This window comes from Dermatophagoides pteronyssinus, unplaced genomic scaffold, assembly GCF_027571235.1.
Source record: "Dermatophagoides pteronyssinus isolate colony J.1.1.1.1 unplaced genomic scaffold, Derpt_VIB-CSIC_2022.12 sq0007, whole genome shotgun sequence".
In the NCBI taxonomy this organism is placed as follows: Eukaryota; Metazoa; Arthropoda; class Arachnida; order Sarcoptiformes; family Pyroglyphidae; genus Dermatophagoides; species Dermatophagoides pteronyssinus.
In genome coordinates this window covers 2,727,531-2,746,541 of record NW_027461531.1, presented here as the reverse complement: position 1 = coordinate 2,746,541, position 19,011 = coordinate 2,727,531, and the positions used below count along the sequence as shown (strand labels likewise).

The window sequence follows — 19,011 nt, the reverse complement described above, 5'->3', positions numbered from 1 at the left end:
GATGACTACTTGTTACATTGACAACATATTAATCAAGCATTTTATTATCATCAAACCAACAAAAAAAAATCAATGATGATTTCAGCAATTAAATGCTTTTATCGATATATTATATTGGACATAAAATAAGGAAAAGTAAATTCCGCAATCTAAGCAAATTGTTTAAAATGCATTTTGGGAGATAATAATAAATAGAAAAATCCGAATGACACGTTGGCAATTAAATGAATGAATTTGAATTTTTTTTTTTTTTTTGAAATTATCAGAGGAAAAACTTTACAGAATAACAAATTCTAATTCTTAGATCAAGAATAATGATGTTGAAAAAACAAACAAACATTTCAACTTACCGTACTGTTTGTAAATCCGTAAAAGCTTTCCACTGAAAAAATGCAATCGTTTTTCGGCCAGTTTGAATCGTTTTTTTATTTGGGATCGTTCAATAACGGGAAAAAATAAATTTGATTTGAAGAAAATAAAAAATTCAATTAGCTAAAACATTGAATATACGTCGTTATTGCTGTCGGTTTTTTAAAGAATTTAAAAAAAAAAAAGAAGAAAAACAATTGGTTAATCAATTGTTTTTTTAAAAAACATTTAACATAACACACACACACACGCAAGCAAGCAAGGATTGAAAAATAAAACGGACCACACTATGATGGTGATGACGATGATTATTTATTATTAAACATACCTTTCGACGTGGAATATATGAATGATGATGGTATGGCGGCGAACGATGATGATGATGACGATAACTATGATGCGTTAAGAGAGAAAAAAAGAGGATATATTTTTTTTTATCGAAATGGTATTTGTTTGTTAGAGGATAGTTTGGTTCGGTTTGCTTGTATATCTGTTGCCGATGATGATGATGATGATGAGGATCTAGTTTTTTTTTCTGTGCGAAGTTGACTCTATCACTAATATATCTCTCTATCTCTGTTTTTTTTTCTTTTTATTCAAACTTGTCTTTTTTTTTCAAAATGTATCAGAGACAATCAATGTTTTTTAAATGAATTTGGCTACAAGTGTCTGCTGTATGTTATTGGTTACCAGTCGATAGAGTGGTGTGGATGTTATGATGTGTCTTGTTGATGATGATAATCGTCGTTGCTCGAGGTAGTAGCATCAAACAAAACAATACGAAAAATACATACATACATATGTTTTGGATATTTGAAGACGACTGGTGATGATGATGATGAGGATAATGATGATTTTGTTTTATAGAAATTCTTTTAAAACGGCGATGCAAACTTGAATTTAGTGTCTTTTTTTTATCAATTATTTTAACGGTGACGTTAAATTGTGTTGAAGTTATGTGTGTTTGTGTGTGTGTTGTTGTTATGCTGATATGTCGATGATAATCAGAAAAAAAAATTTTAAAAGATAGCAATAAAAAAAAGAGATGATGATGGTAACATTTAGCCCACTATCTTAATTTAGTGCTCTGGATTCAATGGTTAGATTAGGTGTTTGAATGATCGAACTAAATGAATCGATGTTTTTTTCTTTTAAAATTGACATTAGATGGAAGAATGAAAAAAAAGTTGATTCGTTCGATGTTCTTGTTTTCGATTTTTTGTTGTTGTTGCTCTTATTTAGTTGGTTGATGTGGATTTTTTTATTTTTCTATGCATAGAAAAATGTATCTAAGAATTCATATTCATTTCAGATTAGTGTATGTAATGTTTTGCCATTTTTTTTCATGGCTTGTTGCTGCTGGATTAATCATTCGAAGAGTAATTCATTTGACAGCCAGACTAGTTCAACCGGCAAGGTGAAAGTTGAAAGGAGGTTTATTAACTTTTTGTCGACAGCAAAAAAAAAAATATTCGTTTGCAATTGTCACGAAAAGTTATTTTTTTTTTTTGTTGCTACCGGTTTATATAACCACTTAGTGTTCTTCTTTATCACCCATTCAGGCTGGTTTTAATGTTGTCTGTTCAGTTTAAAAGTTTTATTCAAATAATAATAATAAAAAAGAACAGAAAAAATCAAGGTAACCATTCAAGTTGAATGCATTGATGGTATTCAAAATATTTTTCTTTTTCTTTTTTCATTTACGAATTGAATCGAAAAAAAGAAGAAAGAAGTTGTCTATCTATAGAACTTGTCGATTAAACTGGATTTCTATTTCTCACCATATCAACCAATGATATTATTTTTTTTAAATAAAATTTATTCGATTAGTTGGATAATCAAATTTGATTTTGGCATTTTGGCAATCACAATATAATTCATATAAATTGGAAGTATCTGGAAAAAAAATTTCGAATTAATGTCATTGTTTTTTTTTTTGAAAATAGAAACAAAACAAAACAAAAAAATTACCAAATGTCATCGAATATGATGAATTGTATGGTAGGCACAAAGACTGTTTATTGTTTGGTTGTGTGATATTGATGATATCCGGTTTAAAGATAAAACAATTGATTATTTTTTACTTATAATAATAATTGATCACAATAATCATGAATCTTTTTAAGATATTATCTTTGTAATAATTTATTTTTTGTTTAAAAAATTACATCACGACCATATGATTCGATTTTTATGTTTGTCTGTGTGGCTGGCTGGCTGGGTTCCAACTTGGCCTGGAAAAAAATTCTTTCCCAAAAAAAAACTCATCGTGATACAAATAATTTTTTTTTTGCCCATACAAATAAGACGTTACGAAAAATTCAAAATTCAAAAAAAAAAAATTTTTATTCAAAATAAATCAAACGTATAATTAATATATGAATGAAATACATCATATATAGGCACCATACAAACAAAATTTATGATTCAAATCAACAATCATCATTGTGTCCGAATAATTTTTCATTCTGTAATTTAATACATTCATAACCAATTGAATGGAAGCCAGTCTGTAAATAACGGGCAAATAATTCAATACCACATAGATAATTGATAAATTCATTAGCAACAAGCCAATAATGATTATTTAAATCATTATCATCATTTTTGATGGCAGTAGCTGCAGCTGCAGCTGCCGTTTCCACATTCGAACATTTAGACATAGAACAATGTAATGTTAGATCAGGATGAATATCACCAAAATCATTATGATTAAAATCAAACAAACGATGAATGATTGGCATTATACTTGGTTTATGTGAATGTATTGCCGATGGTATCGATACAATTATACCGTTTTTATGATTATCAATATTATTATTATTATTCTTCGATGATATCTGATCATCATTATTGTTTTTTGATGATTTTGTTGCCAATATAAGATATTCTTGTCCACCATGCACTTTGACTGGAAGACCAATTTTTGTCACTTTATGCCATTTGAGAACATGTGATAATCGTAAATTTAATGATGGTAACATTTCATCAATGACAAAATCTTTGTCCAGATTTGTTGTCCAAATCGCACAAACAATCGATGTTGATGAAGGTTTTTTCAACATTTTTTGTGTTGGACATGATTGCCGTAGACTGTCAATTAGATCCAGTAGAATTCTTGATTCTTTACAAAGACGTCGCATATAATCAAGACTAACTGTTTCATATGTACGTTTTCTTTTTACAGATTTATTATTATCCCATGCTGGATCCATGATGAATATGAATGGATTTCTTGTACAAATTAATGATTTTGATGAGCTGGTCATATCGATCGAAGTTCGTTTTAGATAACGGGTCAACATTTTAACACCATCGATAACATCTATACCGGCAAATGAACATCTTGGTGGAATTAAAAAGTTCGATAGACCGAATTTAGCTTTGATTGTTTTGGAGAATGGATTACAAAGTAATTTCGTTCGATAATTGAGTGATTCAAAACGATTGCAAAATAATGAATCGACAAATGATTGAGCTTCAAGATTGGAATTCATTTCTTTTAGATTTATCGATTTAAGCAATGTTTTCTTTGCATTCTTTTTCCCACCATTACAGCCTCCGTCACTTTCGTCGTTTATAATCAAATATTTTTCAATCAAATTGGTAGCCATTATTTTTTCTTCAGTTGATCCAAAATTACCATCCAAAAGAGCTAATTTTTTATCCAAATTTTTTTTCCTTTTTCTTAAAGTTCCATTGGATTTTTTCTTATCATCAACCATGTTAGCTGATTCTTCATTCATCTTTTTCAGCTTCATCAATGAATCACGTTCGGTTTTCATTAGATATGGCTCATTTATGGCAAATAATTTTGAATTAAGTTCATAATGAATTTGTCGATTAAAATCATTATCGAACCAATCAAAATTCTGCCGATGACGTAAGAATAGACCAATATAACCGGAATCATTTTGTTCAAAATCAATCAAATTTTGTAACTGTTGTGCCGCACGCGGCGTTGTTGGTGGTAATTGTTGAACATTGAGCATATTTTGTTGTCCTGTCGGCGGTTGGAAGATTTTTTCAGAATCAAAAACATAGAAGTAACGAAAATCAAATAACAATGCTCAAATTATGGAACAATTCCATTTCATTTTTGCCAATGATTTGATGATGATGATAATGATGATGGAACAGTTTTTCGTTTGATGATAATATTTTATTTTATAAAATTAAAGATGCTGAAAAATTAAAAAAAAATGAGCGACATCTTGAACTCAAAAACGTCGAACACGAGCCATAATTTATTTGATGAGTGCGGGCAATATTGTTTGTTTGTGTGTGTGTGCATGCACGATAAGATGGCAGACAAAAAAGGATCAATGTTTTTTTTGGGACTTTTTTTTATAAACAATGAACTGTCCATATAATACGATACCACATGTGACCCATCAAAAGATCAAATCTCATTATCAAATGTTCGAATCATTGATATTAAAATGTCAAGGGTTAGTTAGTTTTTTTTGACACTTTTCAAACTTTATGGAATAAATAATAATTGGTTTATCATTAATTATTTTTAGAAATTAAAATCATTGATAACAGTCGGTGTAGGAGCAACCGTTTGTTTTTATGGTCAGTTTTTCGAATCGAATACAAATTCATTGATAATGAATGTTTTTTCATAGGATATAATTTGTATAATGGTGATTATCGATTATGGAGCCGTCATGTTATACCTATATTTCATCTAATGTATCCGGATGCTGAAAAGGCACACATTGTTGCTATTACAGCTGCCCGTTTAGGATTAGTACCACGATTAAGCGAAGATAAGGAAATTAAACCATATTTGGTAGGTGATCATAATCACTCACCACTAACTTTCGAAATGAGATTTTTTTTTACTTTTTTGTTTTTCATAGAAAACAAAACTATGGGATATTGAATTCGATAATCCTGTTGGATTGGCAGCCGGCTTTGACAAAAATGGTGAAGCTATCGGTCAAATATCCGGATTTGGTTTTGGATTTCTTGAGATTGGAACTATAACACCCGAACCACAAAAAGGAAATCTATTTCCACGAATTTTTCGTCTTCCTCTTGATCGTGCTGTTATCAATCGTTATGGATTTAATAACTATGGTCATGATCAAATGGAAAAAAATTTATCACGACAAGAATCGATTATAAATAAAAAAAATATTATTGTCGGATTAAATCTTGGTGCTAATAAATTGACAGAAGACAAAATACAAGATTATATCACCGGACTGAAAAGATTCCATGATAAAAAAGAAATTAAATATTTTGTCATAAATATTTCCAGTCCTAACACACCTAACCTAAGGAATTTAGAAGGCAAAGATCAATTGAACAAATTAATGGATCGAGTACTTCGTGTAAAAAAAGAATTGGAACAGAAAAATCAGTTACGAAAACCATTATTAGTGAAATTTTCACCCGATTTAAATGAAGAACAGATAAATGATATTGGAAAAATTATGCTCAAATATTCGAATGAAACTAAAACACATGGCCAAATTGATGGTATGATTATATCGAATACAACCATTTCAAGACCTTCTGATTTAAAAAGTCCAAGAAAACTTATAAAAGAAGAAGGAGGACTTAGTGGTCCACCATTGCGACAATTGTCTACCGAAATGATTCGAAAAATGTATCGATTGACAAATGGACAAATACCAATCATTGGTGTTGGCGGTATTGAAAGTGGATTAGATGCTTATGAAAAAATCAAAGCAGGTGCATCTATGGTACAACTTTATACATCGATGGTTTATTTTGTAAGAATTTTTTTTAATGAAATATATTCATTGATTTTTTTTAAATTCTATCTTTTTCAAAAATAGGGTCCACCAATTGTTCGTGAAGTTAAATATGAATTAGCATACATGTTAGCAAAAGATGGATTCCAAAATATTAACGATGCAATCGGTGCTGATTTTAAATCTAATAAAAAACTAAACAATAATTGAATAAATTATTCAATTGAAATTTTCATGCATTTGAATTTTTTGATTTCCGGGAAATATTTTCTCTTGACATTTAAGGAAACTTTTCTTTTAAAATTCCAGTCTTATTGCATAAGGTAAATCAATGTGAATAATTGTTGTTGTCATTAAAAATGTTCGTAATTCATCTTTGAAATGATGTAAACAATTTTTTAAAATTAATAATCATGTTCGATGATTGGATACCATCATTCCATTATCGATTTCACATTCTAACCAATTGTGGAGATATCAACGATTCCAAAAACTCAAAAAACCAAAGTAATTATTATTTCTCTTCGATCATTATTGATAATCCAATCTAAATTTGTTGTTGTGATAATCGTCAAGGTAATCATCGACTTAGACGAAAATCGATTTCATATCGTCATCGTTCTTTTCATTATTATTTAATTCATTTTGGTTATGATTCTATGTTAAATATGTTATCATTTGATAATTTCAATATCTGGTATTATCAGATTCCTATTATTGCTGGTTTTATTACCACTGTTTGGTTACTACTTAAATTCTGGCGTCATGCACGAGAACAACAGATTCGGGTATTACCAGCCAGCTGGAACGGTATTCGTGCTCATCAATGGAGTCTTATACAATGTCTTACACATCGAGCAACTTGCTGCCTGTGCCGTTCGCTTATAGTTGATGCAATGTTTTGTGATTCTTGTGGAGTTTGTTTAGATTTTCAATGCTATGATCTTGTAACTCGATCCAAATATTTTCATCTGCTGAAAAAATCCGGAAAAAAATTTGATACTTGAACCACTTAGTCATTGTAAACGTGTTTCGATATCACGTTCGAAAGAATCTTCGAATCAATTCAAACATCATTGGGTGCATGGAAATATTCCATTACATTCAAAATGTTTCATTTGTCATCGATATTGTGAAGATGATGATGAAACAATTGAAAAGGAAAATATTGGCACAGCAATGGCCGAGCATACATTATATCATTATCGTTGTTGTTGGTGTCAACGAACAGTCCATGAAAATTGTTTTCATAAATCCGATTCGAATGACAGAATCGAAGCTGACTGTGATTTTGGCCGATATCGTCGATTGATCATACCACCACATTATATCATTCATCGTAGAGTATGGACAACATCACAAGGTAGAGCCATTGCATTGGATGAGATACGAGATTTCTCCTGCGAGGAACCTGATTGGTCGCCATTATTTGTAATTGCTAATCGAAAATCCGGAAACAATGATGCCGGTAATATTCTATCAAAATTTTTACCCATTCTTAATCCATTACAAGTGATTGATTTGAGTGATAAGTCGAATCAATTAGAACTTAGTCTGCAGATGTGTCGAATGTTACCGGAAAACATTACTGTTCGAATATTGGTTGCTGGTGGAGATGGTACTATTGGCTGGGTATTGAACACTATTCATCAATTAAAATTGAATCCATCACCTTTGGTGGCAATTTTTCCTCTTGGAACTGGAAATGATTTGGCTCGAGTACTTGGTTGGTCAGATATTTTTGATTCAGCTGCAAGAATCAATCATGATGAAATCATTCAATATGTTTATGGTGCTCGTTCAATTCAATTAGATCGGTGGTTAATTGAAATTGAACAGATTGATTATTATCATCGGTCATATAATCTTCTAATTGAATCTCTGCGAATACCACGATCAATCATGCCTTTGGGCAATCGAAGTTTATTCATGTATAATTATTTCTCTATCGGTGTTGATGCGTTAGTAGCATTGAATTTTCATCAGACAAGAAAATCTAAGATTTATAACTTTCTATTCAGGTATTATCATTATTTTGAAAAAAGTTCTTTTATTTAATTCTATTTCGTTGGATATTCAATTTCAGCAATACATTCATCAACAAATTTATCTATTTTACATTCGGCACGAAAGATCTATGGGAACGAAGATGTAAAAATTTGCAGACAAAAATACGTGTAGAATTGGATGGCGAAACAATTCGTCTTCCCGAATTAGAATCGATTGTCGTGTTGAACATTCATAGTTGGGGTGGTGGTGTTCGAATGGTCGGCGAGATGAATCGTTTTGATGATTTACGCGTTGAAGTTCTTGGGCTAACATCCACATTTCATATTGGACAAGTTATGATGGGACTATCGAAACCAATATTTCTTGGCCAAGCTAGTCAGGTTAAACTATGTCTCGATGAACATTTGCCAATGCAAATTGATGGCGAACCATGGTTACAGCCACCATCAAAGGTAGAAATTAAATGGAATTCGCATGCAAAACTTTTACAAAATATCATGTAATTCACTCAATCCTGTTATTTATTGTATTTGAAATGTGTATTGTTTCGAATTTTTGTTGATTTTTTCTTTAAAAAAAAAATATTTTTTCCTCAAACTTGTTGCATAGGCTTAAGATCAGTAGCAATTTTGAATTTTACACCAGTGGCATCTGTCACTGTTTGTACAGTTTGATCGTCGGCTATTTCGATTAAAGTTAAACCATCTTTTGGATGTACACGAAATACAGCTTTTTCCGTTATAATAGTATCGACACAATTCTGTCCGGTCAATGGTAATGAACATTCGGACACAATTTTCGATTCCCCATTTTTACTATTATGTTCCATTGTGACTACAACACGAGTTCCGGATACATGTGATGAAACTAAATCCATAGCACCACCCATTCCTTTGACCAATTTACCTGGAATCATCCAATTGGCCAGATCACCATATTGTGAAACCTTAAATCATAAACAAAATTGTTTCTGTTTGTAACATTTTTGTGATGAAAAATAATCATACCTGCATTGCACCCAACATGGTTACATCAAGATGACCACCACGAATTATGGCAAACGATTCATCGGATGATGTATACGATGTACCGGGAATAGCTGTTACGGGTTCTTTTGCTGCATTTATAAGATCTGGATCAATTTCTGATTTTAATGGATATGGACCCATTCCTAGAATACCATTTTCACTATGGAATGTGATTTTCATGTGTTCGGGTAAATAATTTGCCACCAAAACGGGCATACCAATACCAAGATTAACATACATCCCATTTTGAAGTTCCAAAACTGCTCGTCGAGCTATTCGTTCACGAACTGGATCAAGTTTTGATATTCCACCTTCTTCACGGAATATTATTTTTTCCATTGGTTTTTCGAAATTTTCGCCCTTGAAAATTGTTTTTACATAAATCGATGGTACATGGATATGTTCCGGATCTAATTCACCAACATCAACAATTTCTTCTACCTCTACGATCGAATGATCGGCTGCTTTACACATTGGAATATTAAAATTGGCAGTCGTTTTGCGAAAAACAACATTTCCATCCCGATCAGCTTTCCATGCTTTGACCAATGCATAATCCGCCATCAATGCTTCTTCCATAATGAATGGTTTACCATTAAATATACGTTCCTCTTTTGGTCGACTTGTTTCAGCGATCGTTTTATCCGAATTATAACGTATTGGAACACCACCAAGATGGATCTGTGTATTATGACCGGTCGGTGTGAAAAATGCTGGAATTCCAGCCGCTCGAGCACGAATTCGTTCAGCAAGCGTACCTTGAGGTACGAATTCAATTTCAACTTCACCATTCAAATATTGTCGTTCTAGTTCACGATTTTCACCCACATACGAACCAATAATACGTTTTAATTGTTTATTCAACAACAATTGTCCTAAACCTTTATCATCAATGCCACCATTGTTTGATATGACAGTTAATCGTTGTTTATTCAATTTTGCCAAAGCACGAATACTGTTTTCCGGTATACCACATAGACCAAAACCACCGACCATCAATCGTGAACCATCGGGAATATTTTTGACAGCTTCTTCAGCATTGGAAACAATCTTTGAAATTTGTGGTTGACTTTTTGAATATGAGCGAAATAAAATCGATTTAAAAATCGATGTTTTTATTGACAATATACGAAATTGACCAGTCATATTGGTTATAATTCAGAAGATAAAATGATTGGATACAATGTTAAAAACAAGAATGAATAAAAAATGTTCAGTTATCTAAACGCCAGTGGCTATAAGTGAAATCCCCGTTGTCCTTGATTTTAATTCAAGTTTTTACCACTAATAGAGCGATGTTTAAGATGCTGCTGTTAAGATTGATTGAAATTTTATACTCAAACTGTTTTTGATTAAATCACACACGTATAATTCAAATCATTATCATCCTCATCATCGTCATAATCATACGAATTGATAAGATCAATCAATTCATTTGAAATTCAAACTGTTTATTTCGTGGAAAAAGATTCCTTCAAATAATGAAAATAAAAATAAAAATTTCCCAGGAAAATATTTTTATGGAAATATTCTCGTATTTTTTTTTGTTGATTCAATTCAATTTTATTTCAATTAGAAATTTAATTTGTTTACAAGTATATCTGTAAAACTACACAAACAGATATATTAAATACATTTAAATGAGACAATCAATTCAAATAAATTTTCATATGTTTTGATCATCACAAAAAAAGTGGGACTAATTCGATTTAGAGATTTCTTTCCTGTTGTTTTTCTCGTTCTCGAAGACGACGTTCACGCTCCCATTCTTTCATCCGTAATACAGCATCTTCAAATTCACATTCACCATATTCATGACGCTCATGTTTACATCGCCAATAAAATGGTCGATTATTTTTCAAACAAGCTTGAAATTCAATATATTTATGAGCACAATAATCACGAAATTTTGGATGTACTTTGGCCGAATTCATTTCCTCTTCGGTAGCAATCATAACTTGAAAATAAAAATAATCCTTTAAATGAGTTTTTTTTGAAAATAAGCATTTAATGCAAAAAATTACCTCGAGTTTTACGGCCATTAGGAAATCCTTCTAATGGATCATATGGTGATTCTATACGATCTGATGGATAATTATCTTTTCGTAGATATGGAAATGTATATTTTTCCAAACTTAAATGATCTTTTGTCAATCCAATATTTCCCATCGTTGTTGTTTCTTGATTTGGATTCAATGTTGACTATAAATACATGGATAAAAATCAGCTTGAATGCATATGAAAAAAGTCAACAAAGTCACAGCACCGACAACAATCGATTTCTCAAACAATCGATGTTTGTCATGTGATCATCACTCAATGAGATTTTATTTCTGTGCGCCTTTTGTATTTAGCAACATTGACATCATTTTTCAAAATCTTTGGCTGACAAATTTATCGTTTGAAAAAAACTAGAAAAAATGGACACACCTGCTATATCACGCTCCGGAAGGGTGTTGAAAAAAAGTACTAAACTTTTAGATATGGAAACCGAAGTGATTGGTAAAAGTCCTAGACAAAGTGGATCCAAACCAGGAAAAATATCAATTATTGGTAATGATTCAAATACGACATTACCAGAAGAAAATATCATTGGAACAGCTCCACCAACTAATATAAGGCTGAAATTAAATTTATCTAATCATAGTGAACAGCTACCACAACCTCCAAAAATTACCATTGTTAGTGAACCGATTCCAAGGCCCAATAATCCATCTATCATCTCCACCACTCCTATTCAGATCAGACCAAATGTTATGCCCGTTGTAAAATCATCACCAACAATTGGATCATTAATTTTCAGAGTTAATAATGATTCAATAAAACGTTCTAATGAAGATGATATTCCTACAGGCGATGTCAAACGAATTAAGCCCAACGAACCGACAACAGAACAGACAAAATCTTCTATTCATCACAACCAATCTCCTGTTGTAAGAATCATAGCCAATCCACGCTTACCACCGCAACAACAGCAGCAGCCATTTAAAAGTACACTTTCGCCAATAACTGATAAAACAACGATGAATCAAGAATTTGTTCATAAATCATTTGCATCTTCTACACCGAAGATAAATACGATCATTGCATCTAGACAAATTCTACCTAGATCCATACAGGAACAACGACGAATTAATCAGGCTAATCGTGCACGACTTCAAATGCAACAACAACAACAACTTAAGGATGAATTTCGACAAAAACAATTAGATTTGATTAATAACAAACAACAATCGGATATTATTACGAGTAATAATAACGAAGAGATTGTCAAAGTACCAAAGAGACCAGCAATATCAGCTTATGTACTTTGGTGTAAAGAGAATCGAAGTCATATTCAATCCAATTATCCGGAATTAGATTTTTGTAATTTATCGAAAAAAATGGGCGGCATTTGGCATACGTTACCAAAAACGGAAAAAGATAAATGGACACGAAAAGCACAATTAATGACTAAATATGGTACTGGATTTAATATGGGTGCTATTTATGATTATGATGATGAAGACCTAAAACCCGAAATCGTTCTTGGTAGTCTTACATTGCCTATCACAAAAACATTGGATAAAACGTATGGTGAAAATTTCATCAATACAGAAACATCATCAATCGAAGGCGAAAAACATCATATCGGTACTGAATTGATTGATGCTCAAGCATATCTTAGTATACTTGGTGATTCTTTGATGACAATCAGTAGTTATATTCAACGTGGTATTAAATATAATAGTGAAATTCGTTATTGTCCAATGGCATCAATTTCAACACTTCTTGATACCGCATTGGTTTCCATGAGCACATTGGCTTCAGTTACATTATCATTGCCAAACATTTCGGTCGATCGTAAGATGGCTAAAAAAACCATTGAAAATGCTACATATTTTATGCCACCATCTGAATTTTGAAATATTTTTGACAAATAAAACAATTTCTTTAAATCCTAACTTTATTTTTTTTTATTAAATACCAATCCATATTGAAATTTATGATAGAAACATTCATTTGAAAAAATCGTTCTATCAATTTTTCTGTTTCTGATCAATAAGTGAACAAAAAATTCATGAGAATATCGAATATTCTCTACGACTATATCTACTCTAATTGGCCGTTTAAAATTGTCTGAAATAAAATCGAATTCCATTGTTTTCTCAATTTTTATTCACGATCTTTCAACATTTCGATAATTTCCATTTGTAGAAAAATGTCTTTTGTTTTCAATGATGATTCTCTGCAATTTCGTCTTTTGCCCAACGATATTGCAAAAATTGGTATGTTTTAGGCAGCTGCTAAAGAAAAAAAAATAAAAATTTGTAATTTTATTTACATTCATTCAAGATGTGGAACGAGATAAAGAATTTATACAAAATATCAATGATGAAAAAATGAGAGTTGAATTTCTTATTAATGATCTTCATAATGGTATTCGAACTAATGTAGATGAAAAAGGATCTCGTTCTTTGTTCTGTGTGGTTAGTATTATAACGATTTTGATGTATGATTACTTTTAATAATGATAATAATTTTTTCATATTCAGATTTGTGACATGAAATTATCTAACTGGAAAATGGTCAATGCTCATATTTCCAATGACCATAAAGATATTGGCCAATTATTGCGACGTACACGAATCAAACCAATAGTTGGCATGGATCAGATTGAAGAATATAAAGACAATGAGGATAAAGCTGTCGAATATAAATGTAATCTATGCGATCTGATCTATTCACCCAAATACATTTTTTGGCATATAATTTCCTATGATCATAAGGAAAAATTCTTTGTTAGTATTTATTGCTTACAAATGATGAATTTCAAGGATGTTCAATTTTAAGAAATTTTTATTTTTTTATTCTTAGAAAACATTATACTCAATCGATTTTATTAATCAAATCAAAGATGGCCGACTGAAACACGAAAAAATTGATAAAGCATTATTAAATTATGAGAAAGATCATCCAGATCGTGGAAATTTTCAGCGTAAAGAATTTAATCCAGGAATGGTTACTAGTCATTTTGGTCTTAAGAATAAGATGAACATGTCTTACGTAAGGAAGCTATATCCCCAACAAACTCAAAGAGTCAGCTATCTCGAATCTCGTTTGAAATATAAACCCCTTCTAAACATTCAAGTTCAATCGGACCGACAATTTGAACAAGCAAAAAATTTGTTACAAAAAATTAATCAATCTTTAATGGAATATCAGAAATAGAAAATTTTTGTTATTAATAAATTTTTAATCTTGTGCGATAGTAAGACCATCACTGTTTACTTCGTGTGAAAGATGTGTCAATAGGTCGGATAATTTATTTTTTAATACTTTCAAACCGGATTTAACCAGTGTGGTAGGTTTTAACGCTCCAGTTGATTCGACATTAAAATAAAATCTTGTTGGTTTTCCGTCGCGAATATAATCCGCTTCAGTTCGAGGATCATCATCCGGAAATTCACTGAATTCGCTACGTGGCCATTCATCTGGTTTAGGAAATGTGGTATGCCGAAAAGCATTATCCGGATCATATTCGAATGCAACGCCACAAGTTGGATTCCATTTTGCATGTTCTTTACCAAAACCTTTACGTGCATAGGCTCGAATTTTAAGCTCTTGACCACGACGTAATTTAACAATCAATATTTCATCACCTTCCGGCTCACCATATTCTTCACTTGTCTGACTTCTAGAGGAGACGGGCACAACACGCGGATCGTTTGATTTTAAATCGGCTGTTGTTACTGCTCGAGTTTCTTCGGTATCACAACGAACATGCAATACAAATTCAACCGAACAATTGCTACAAAAATCAGTACATGTACATTCTCTTGAATATTGAATTTTATCGACTACATCCTCACATGTGAGTGGTATCAAACCTATCAACCGAAAAAATTTTCAATTTACAATAAATTCTTTACTCACATTTGAAACTCACCCAAACGATGAGCTATAAATTCATCATTCAAAACGCTTGAATTTGATTCCAATTGAACCCAATCGATGGCTAATGTTGGAACTTCTGAAATGAAAATTCGACGCAAAGCATTGGCAACAGATAGATCGGTTTCATAAATTTGAAACTTGAAACTATCTTCAAGAATTCCATTCTCAGGAATATAAACTGATGATTGATTGGCGTATGGCATGATTTATGACAATTGATAATTTTAATCGAATTCACAATGGCTGAACGATATATTTCGAAACTATTATTACCCTTTTTTCTCAAATTAAAAATGTAACTTTTTTGTTTTCGCTTAAAAATCTAAAACTAATTGTTTAGCATTGATTTTATTATATTGATCAATCCTCAAAAATGTGCGAATTTGACTTTGATCAAGAGCTTTCACACTTCTGAATGCAGGGTAATTTATAGAATAATAGTGCTATTCGTAAAGAACGAAAATTAGATTTTTTTTTCTTATTTCTATTATTCTCTGTTGAATGCAAATGAATTTTGTCGGTAATAATCGTTTTTAATCAAACTTTTATTTTTAATAAAACAAATTTCCTGTACTCTTTTTTTTTCGTGAAATCTTCCCTGATGATGATAATAACTTTTAAAAAATAGATGTTTTTGATAAAAATCAAAAATTTAATTTCACTTCTTCCATTTTTCAATTAGTCGTAGTGGGATAAAGTCCGACCACTCAAAAAAAAAGAAACACTAATAAATTTCAATTCTATATTATTTTCATTACATATAACACAAACATTTTAACCTTATTGATTATTTAAAAAGAAATTGTTTTTCTATTACATGATTGTATCATTATTGTGTTAATTGATTTTTAGAGCTATTCATGTTTATATAATCATATTGTTGCACGACCAACATTTTAGCAATTGTTTTCATATTTTATTCAAATTTATATAATCACAATGGACAATCAATGTCCGATGCAAGGATGTGATGGAAGTGGACATATATCGGGTCTATTCTCTTCACATCGTAGCCTTTCCGGTTGTCCATTAAGTCTTCGTTTTAGTGAGCTACAACAACAAAGCGATACAAAACAATGTCCAACACCTGGTTGTGATGGTTCTGGAAATACGAAAAGCATGTATACCTATCATCGAAGTATTCAACGTTGTCCAATGATTAAAAAACAACTGGAAAAAAGCAATATGACTATCGAACAAATGGAAAGCTTGTTGAGTGGTAATAAATATTCCTTAAAAGACTTACAATCATCATTTGCTGAATCAAATTCCGACAATAACGACTTATTATCAGCATCTAAAATTGGTAAGTAATTGATTTGTAATCAGACTTTTTGAATCATGAATTTCGAATAGTAGAATCGAAAAAGGTCTCCTTTCAATCACGAAAAACTATTGTTTATAATCGATTAGCAGCGAAAAAATCTCAAAATGGTATTATGAAAAATAAGAATAAAAAAATCATCACCAATATTAATTTGGCTGCAGATGTTTTCACATCAAATTCATTTGAAGACATTGATCCAGAAAAATCTATCATTTCAATCAATGATAGTCGAATGAAGAAAATTGACGATAATTTTCAATTACAAACGCTCAATTGTGATCTAAAATCTATAGATTTATTGACAGAAAACCAATATTTTTTGAAAAAAAGTTTAATGAATCTAATGAAAAAATACGAAATTCTTCAGAAACAAGAAATCGACATTTATCTTCGGTTATCGTCAACTGAAAAAATTGTCAAAAAAATGCTTGCCGAAAAATCTAAACTTCAATCACAAATTCAAGTGGATTGCAATTCAATACGAAATGTTTGCCGGAAAATTCATGATCTTAAAATCAGTAATAAACTAAGCTCCGAAGCAACCTTGGATGAATGTCTCGATTTAATCGAGGAAATTCTAGAAAATCACCAAAAAGAAGAGTATAAAAAATTGTTCGAATTCATCAAAGATAATCTTAAATTGACTTGATTTTTTTTGTCATCGATTGTAATTAATTATTATAATTCAATTTTATTAGCATTTGATATATTATAATTATTATCATTAACACCTTGATTTATAAATTCATTTATTTTATCCTGAATAAATAGTTTTTTTCTTTTGCGAACCAAACTGATAGCTTGCCAAGTTATTCGAACAAATTCATCTGAATCGAAATGATAGTTAACGAATTTAGCATGTGCTGATCCTGTTGCTTGTTGATCAGCTTTTTGACTATCATCCATAATGACTTTTAATTTAGTCTTATCTTGCCATGTAAGATAATGTATGCCTCGTAAACGTGCCAAATCTTTGTAACAATCATGATCATCGCAATTGTATAATTCGAATAGGATTCCGTAATCCGGTTGAAATAATGTATGAGTTAATCCAGCTCCATGTATACCGATCAATATATCCGTTTGTGATGATACACGAACCTGTTCGATGAATGGCATTCGATGATTAAAATCAACCAATTGAATGTTGACTTTGATCTTCTGATTTTGGACTTTGAGAAATGATCTCAATGAATCGATTAACTGTTGTTGATTGAGTATCTGTCTATATCGTGTATTACGTTTGATGAATGTTATATTTATCACATTATCTTGATAATCAGTCACAATATTTTCAGAATCTTTAAGATTGAGATGAAATAATAGATGGCGATTGAAGGCACGAAATATTCCACTATTGCTACAGCCTGGTATCAATGGCATATTATAATATAAACCGTAAATCATTCGAGGTAATAATGGAAAAATAACGTTAGTAAAGCAGACAGTTTTGTCTTTCAACATGGATAGATTTATTAGATTATTTCGAGTAAATGCTTGCCAAACGATACCAAAATTAGATCGATATGGATAGGTATCCCAGATTATGATTTGATTATCACGATCGAATGAGCCATTCAGATGAAAACTAAGATAAAGGTTGATGAAATCGCAGAAATGATGATACATGTTAATTGTTGCATCTAATTTCATGATGTAAGTGGGTTTATCGAATTTTACATCACATTTTACCGGCTTTTGTTGAGATATATTACGAAATTGAGAAATTTCGGCAAACCAAGACATTAGTGGACTTTTATGGCCACTTTCATTAAGAAGATCGTTTCGAAAATAATCACAATCATAGCCTCCAATATCACCATAATCAAGTATATCTTCTCGGTATCGGATAGGTTCAGGTAGATGAACTAAATTCCGAAAATTTATGTAAATATTTTTAGCGCGGCAAAATCGTGTATATTTGGTGCATTCAATTGAAGAGGCTTGTTTATTGGAATTTGGACTGCAAAAATACTTAAGTTCATTTCGTTGTTGTCGAATATAACCGAAATCGGCTGTGTTAAAAAATATGTTCCATTGTTCATGAGAATCGGCTGCCCATGATTGACTGGAACTATCACAAATAGGTTTGTATAAAAGACAATCCGTCACGTTGTCCAAATCATTTTCATAACCCCAACACGGTAAACGCTTTTGCTGATGAAATTGAATAATCTTTTGACAAAATTGATTTTTATATTGTCCATCATCATCTTTTTATTGAAATTAAATATCAAATGTTATTGATAATAATAAAAATTTTCATCATATAAACAATAATATACCTTTAGCATAATCGATAATAATTAAATCATGATTATTTTGACAATAATCGATTAATTTTATTCTATCAACATCAAGTTGATTACGTAACCAACATTCAACATGTTGCAAAGGAATCAATGGAATACGTATTGTCAATGTTGATTTATCGCATTTTGTATAGCTAATTTTAATTATTAAGATTACAATAATACCCAATGAATTCATTATATGAAAACATTTAATATTAATTATCACATTTCAATTAAAAAAATCAATTTATTTGGATAATTTAAACAAAAATTGTGGGCGGAGCGATGAATCCATTTTTTTCACGAATTCGATT

At 31.0% G+C, this 19,011-nt stretch overlaps 9 protein-coding genes across 11 annotated transcripts; 4 read left to right on the top strand and 5 right to left on the bottom strand.

Annotated features, from left to right (window-relative positions):
• Nucleotides 1–2,465: 2,465 nt before the first annotated feature.
• Nucleotides 2,466–4,608, bottom strand: Mettl4 (Methyltransferase like 4). The gene has a single exon (XM_027344132.2). The coding sequence runs from the start codon at nucleotides 4,359–4,361 to the stop codon at nucleotides 2,802–2,804; it is 1,560 nt and encodes a 519-aa protein (XP_027199933.2). The 5' UTR covers nucleotides 4,362–4,608; the 3' UTR covers nucleotides 2,466–2,801.
• Nucleotides 4,609–4,683: 75 nt separating this feature from the next.
• Nucleotides 4,684–8,708, top strand: LOC113794023 (uncharacterized). The gene is given in 8 exon segments (XM_075820563.1): nucleotides 4,684–4,820; nucleotides 4,896–4,947; nucleotides 5,001–5,167; nucleotides 5,238–6,119; nucleotides 6,186–6,270; nucleotides 6,678–7,087; nucleotides 7,089–8,122; nucleotides 8,188–8,708. Coding segments are annotated over 8 exon segments (3,066 nt in total). The 5' UTR covers nucleotides 4,684–4,811; the 3' UTR covers nucleotides 8,615–8,708.
• Nucleotides 8,612–10,285, bottom strand: SCOT (Succinyl-CoA:3-ketoacid CoA transferase). The gene is made up of 2 exons (XM_027344143.2): nucleotides 9,119–10,285; nucleotides 8,612–9,057 (listed from the first exon to the last, which is right to left on the bottom strand). The coding sequence occupies exons 1-2, from the start codon at nucleotides 10,283–10,285 to the stop codon at nucleotides 8,704–8,706; spliced, it is 1,521 nt and encodes a 506-aa protein (XP_027199944.1). The 3' UTR covers nucleotides 8,612–8,703.
• A 391-nt stretch (nucleotides 10,286–10,676) lies between these two features.
• Nucleotides 10,677–11,416, bottom strand: ND-B18 (NADH dehydrogenase (ubiquinone) B18 subunit). The gene is made up of 2 exons (XM_027344204.2): nucleotides 11,164–11,416; nucleotides 10,677–11,096 (listed from the first exon to the last, which is right to left on the bottom strand). The coding sequence occupies exons 1-2, from the start codon at nucleotides 11,306–11,308 to the stop codon at nucleotides 10,849–10,851; spliced, it is 393 nt and encodes a 130-aa protein (XP_027200005.1). The 5' UTR covers nucleotides 11,309–11,416; the 3' UTR covers nucleotides 10,677–10,848.
• Nucleotides 11,417–11,425: 9 nt separating this feature from the next.
• On the top strand, nucleotides 11,426–13,083 carry LOC113794062 (uncharacterized). The gene has a single exon (XM_027344151.2). It carries the CDS (start codon nucleotides 11,560–11,562, stop codon nucleotides 13,042–13,044), a length of 1,485 nt encoding a protein of 494 aa, XP_027199952.1. The 5' UTR covers nucleotides 11,426–11,559; the 3' UTR covers nucleotides 13,045–13,083.
• A 166-nt stretch (nucleotides 13,084–13,249) lies between these two features.
• Nucleotides 13,250–14,394, top strand: LOC113794102 (uncharacterized). The gene is made up of 4 exons (XM_027344192.2): nucleotides 13,250–13,407; nucleotides 13,475–13,608; nucleotides 13,675–13,920; nucleotides 13,997–14,394. The coding sequence occupies exons 1-4, from the start codon at nucleotides 13,341–13,343 to the stop codon at nucleotides 14,348–14,350; spliced, it is 801 nt and encodes a 266-aa protein (XP_027199993.2). The 5' UTR covers nucleotides 13,250–13,340; the 3' UTR covers nucleotides 14,351–14,394.
• Polr2C (RNA polymerase III subunit RpII33) lies at nucleotides 14,305–15,368 on the bottom strand. Its single transcript, XM_027344181.2, has 2 exons — nucleotides 15,069–15,368; nucleotides 14,305–15,009 (listed from the first exon to the last, which is right to left on the bottom strand). The coding sequence occupies exons 1-2, from the start codon at nucleotides 15,277–15,279 to the stop codon at nucleotides 14,375–14,377; spliced, it is 846 nt and encodes a 281-aa protein (XP_027199982.1). The 5' UTR covers nucleotides 15,280–15,368; the 3' UTR covers nucleotides 14,305–14,374.
• Nucleotides 15,369–15,507: 139 nt separating this feature from the next.
• Nucleotides 15,508–17,196, top strand: LOC113794073 (uncharacterized). 3 transcript variants are annotated; one of them, XM_075820557.1, is made up of 3 exons: nucleotides 15,508–15,596; nucleotides 15,929–16,382; nucleotides 16,433–17,196. In XM_075820557.1, exons 2-3 carry the CDS (start codon nucleotides 16,016–16,018, stop codon nucleotides 17,050–17,052), a joined length of 987 nt encoding a protein of 328 aa, XP_075676672.1. In that variant the 5' UTR covers nucleotides 15,508–15,596; nucleotides 15,929–16,015; the 3' UTR covers nucleotides 17,053–17,196. The 3 variants fall into 3 exon arrangements, with proteins under 3 accessions (XP_075676672.1, XP_027199963.2, XP_027199971.2); XM_027344162.2 differs by having other exon boundaries at nucleotides 15,536–16,382; XM_027344170.2 differs by having other exon boundaries at nucleotides 15,538–16,382; nucleotides 16,436–17,196.
• Eogt (EGF-domain O-GlcNAc transferase) lies at nucleotides 17,075–19,004 on the bottom strand. The gene is made up of 2 exons (XM_027344119.2): nucleotides 18,689–19,004; nucleotides 17,075–18,616 (listed from the first exon to the last, which is right to left on the bottom strand). The coding sequence occupies exons 1-2, from the start codon at nucleotides 18,891–18,893 to the stop codon at nucleotides 17,082–17,084; spliced, it is 1,740 nt and encodes a 579-aa protein (XP_027199920.2). The 5' UTR covers nucleotides 18,894–19,004; the 3' UTR covers nucleotides 17,075–17,081.
• Nucleotides 19,005–19,011: the final 7 nt, after the last annotated feature.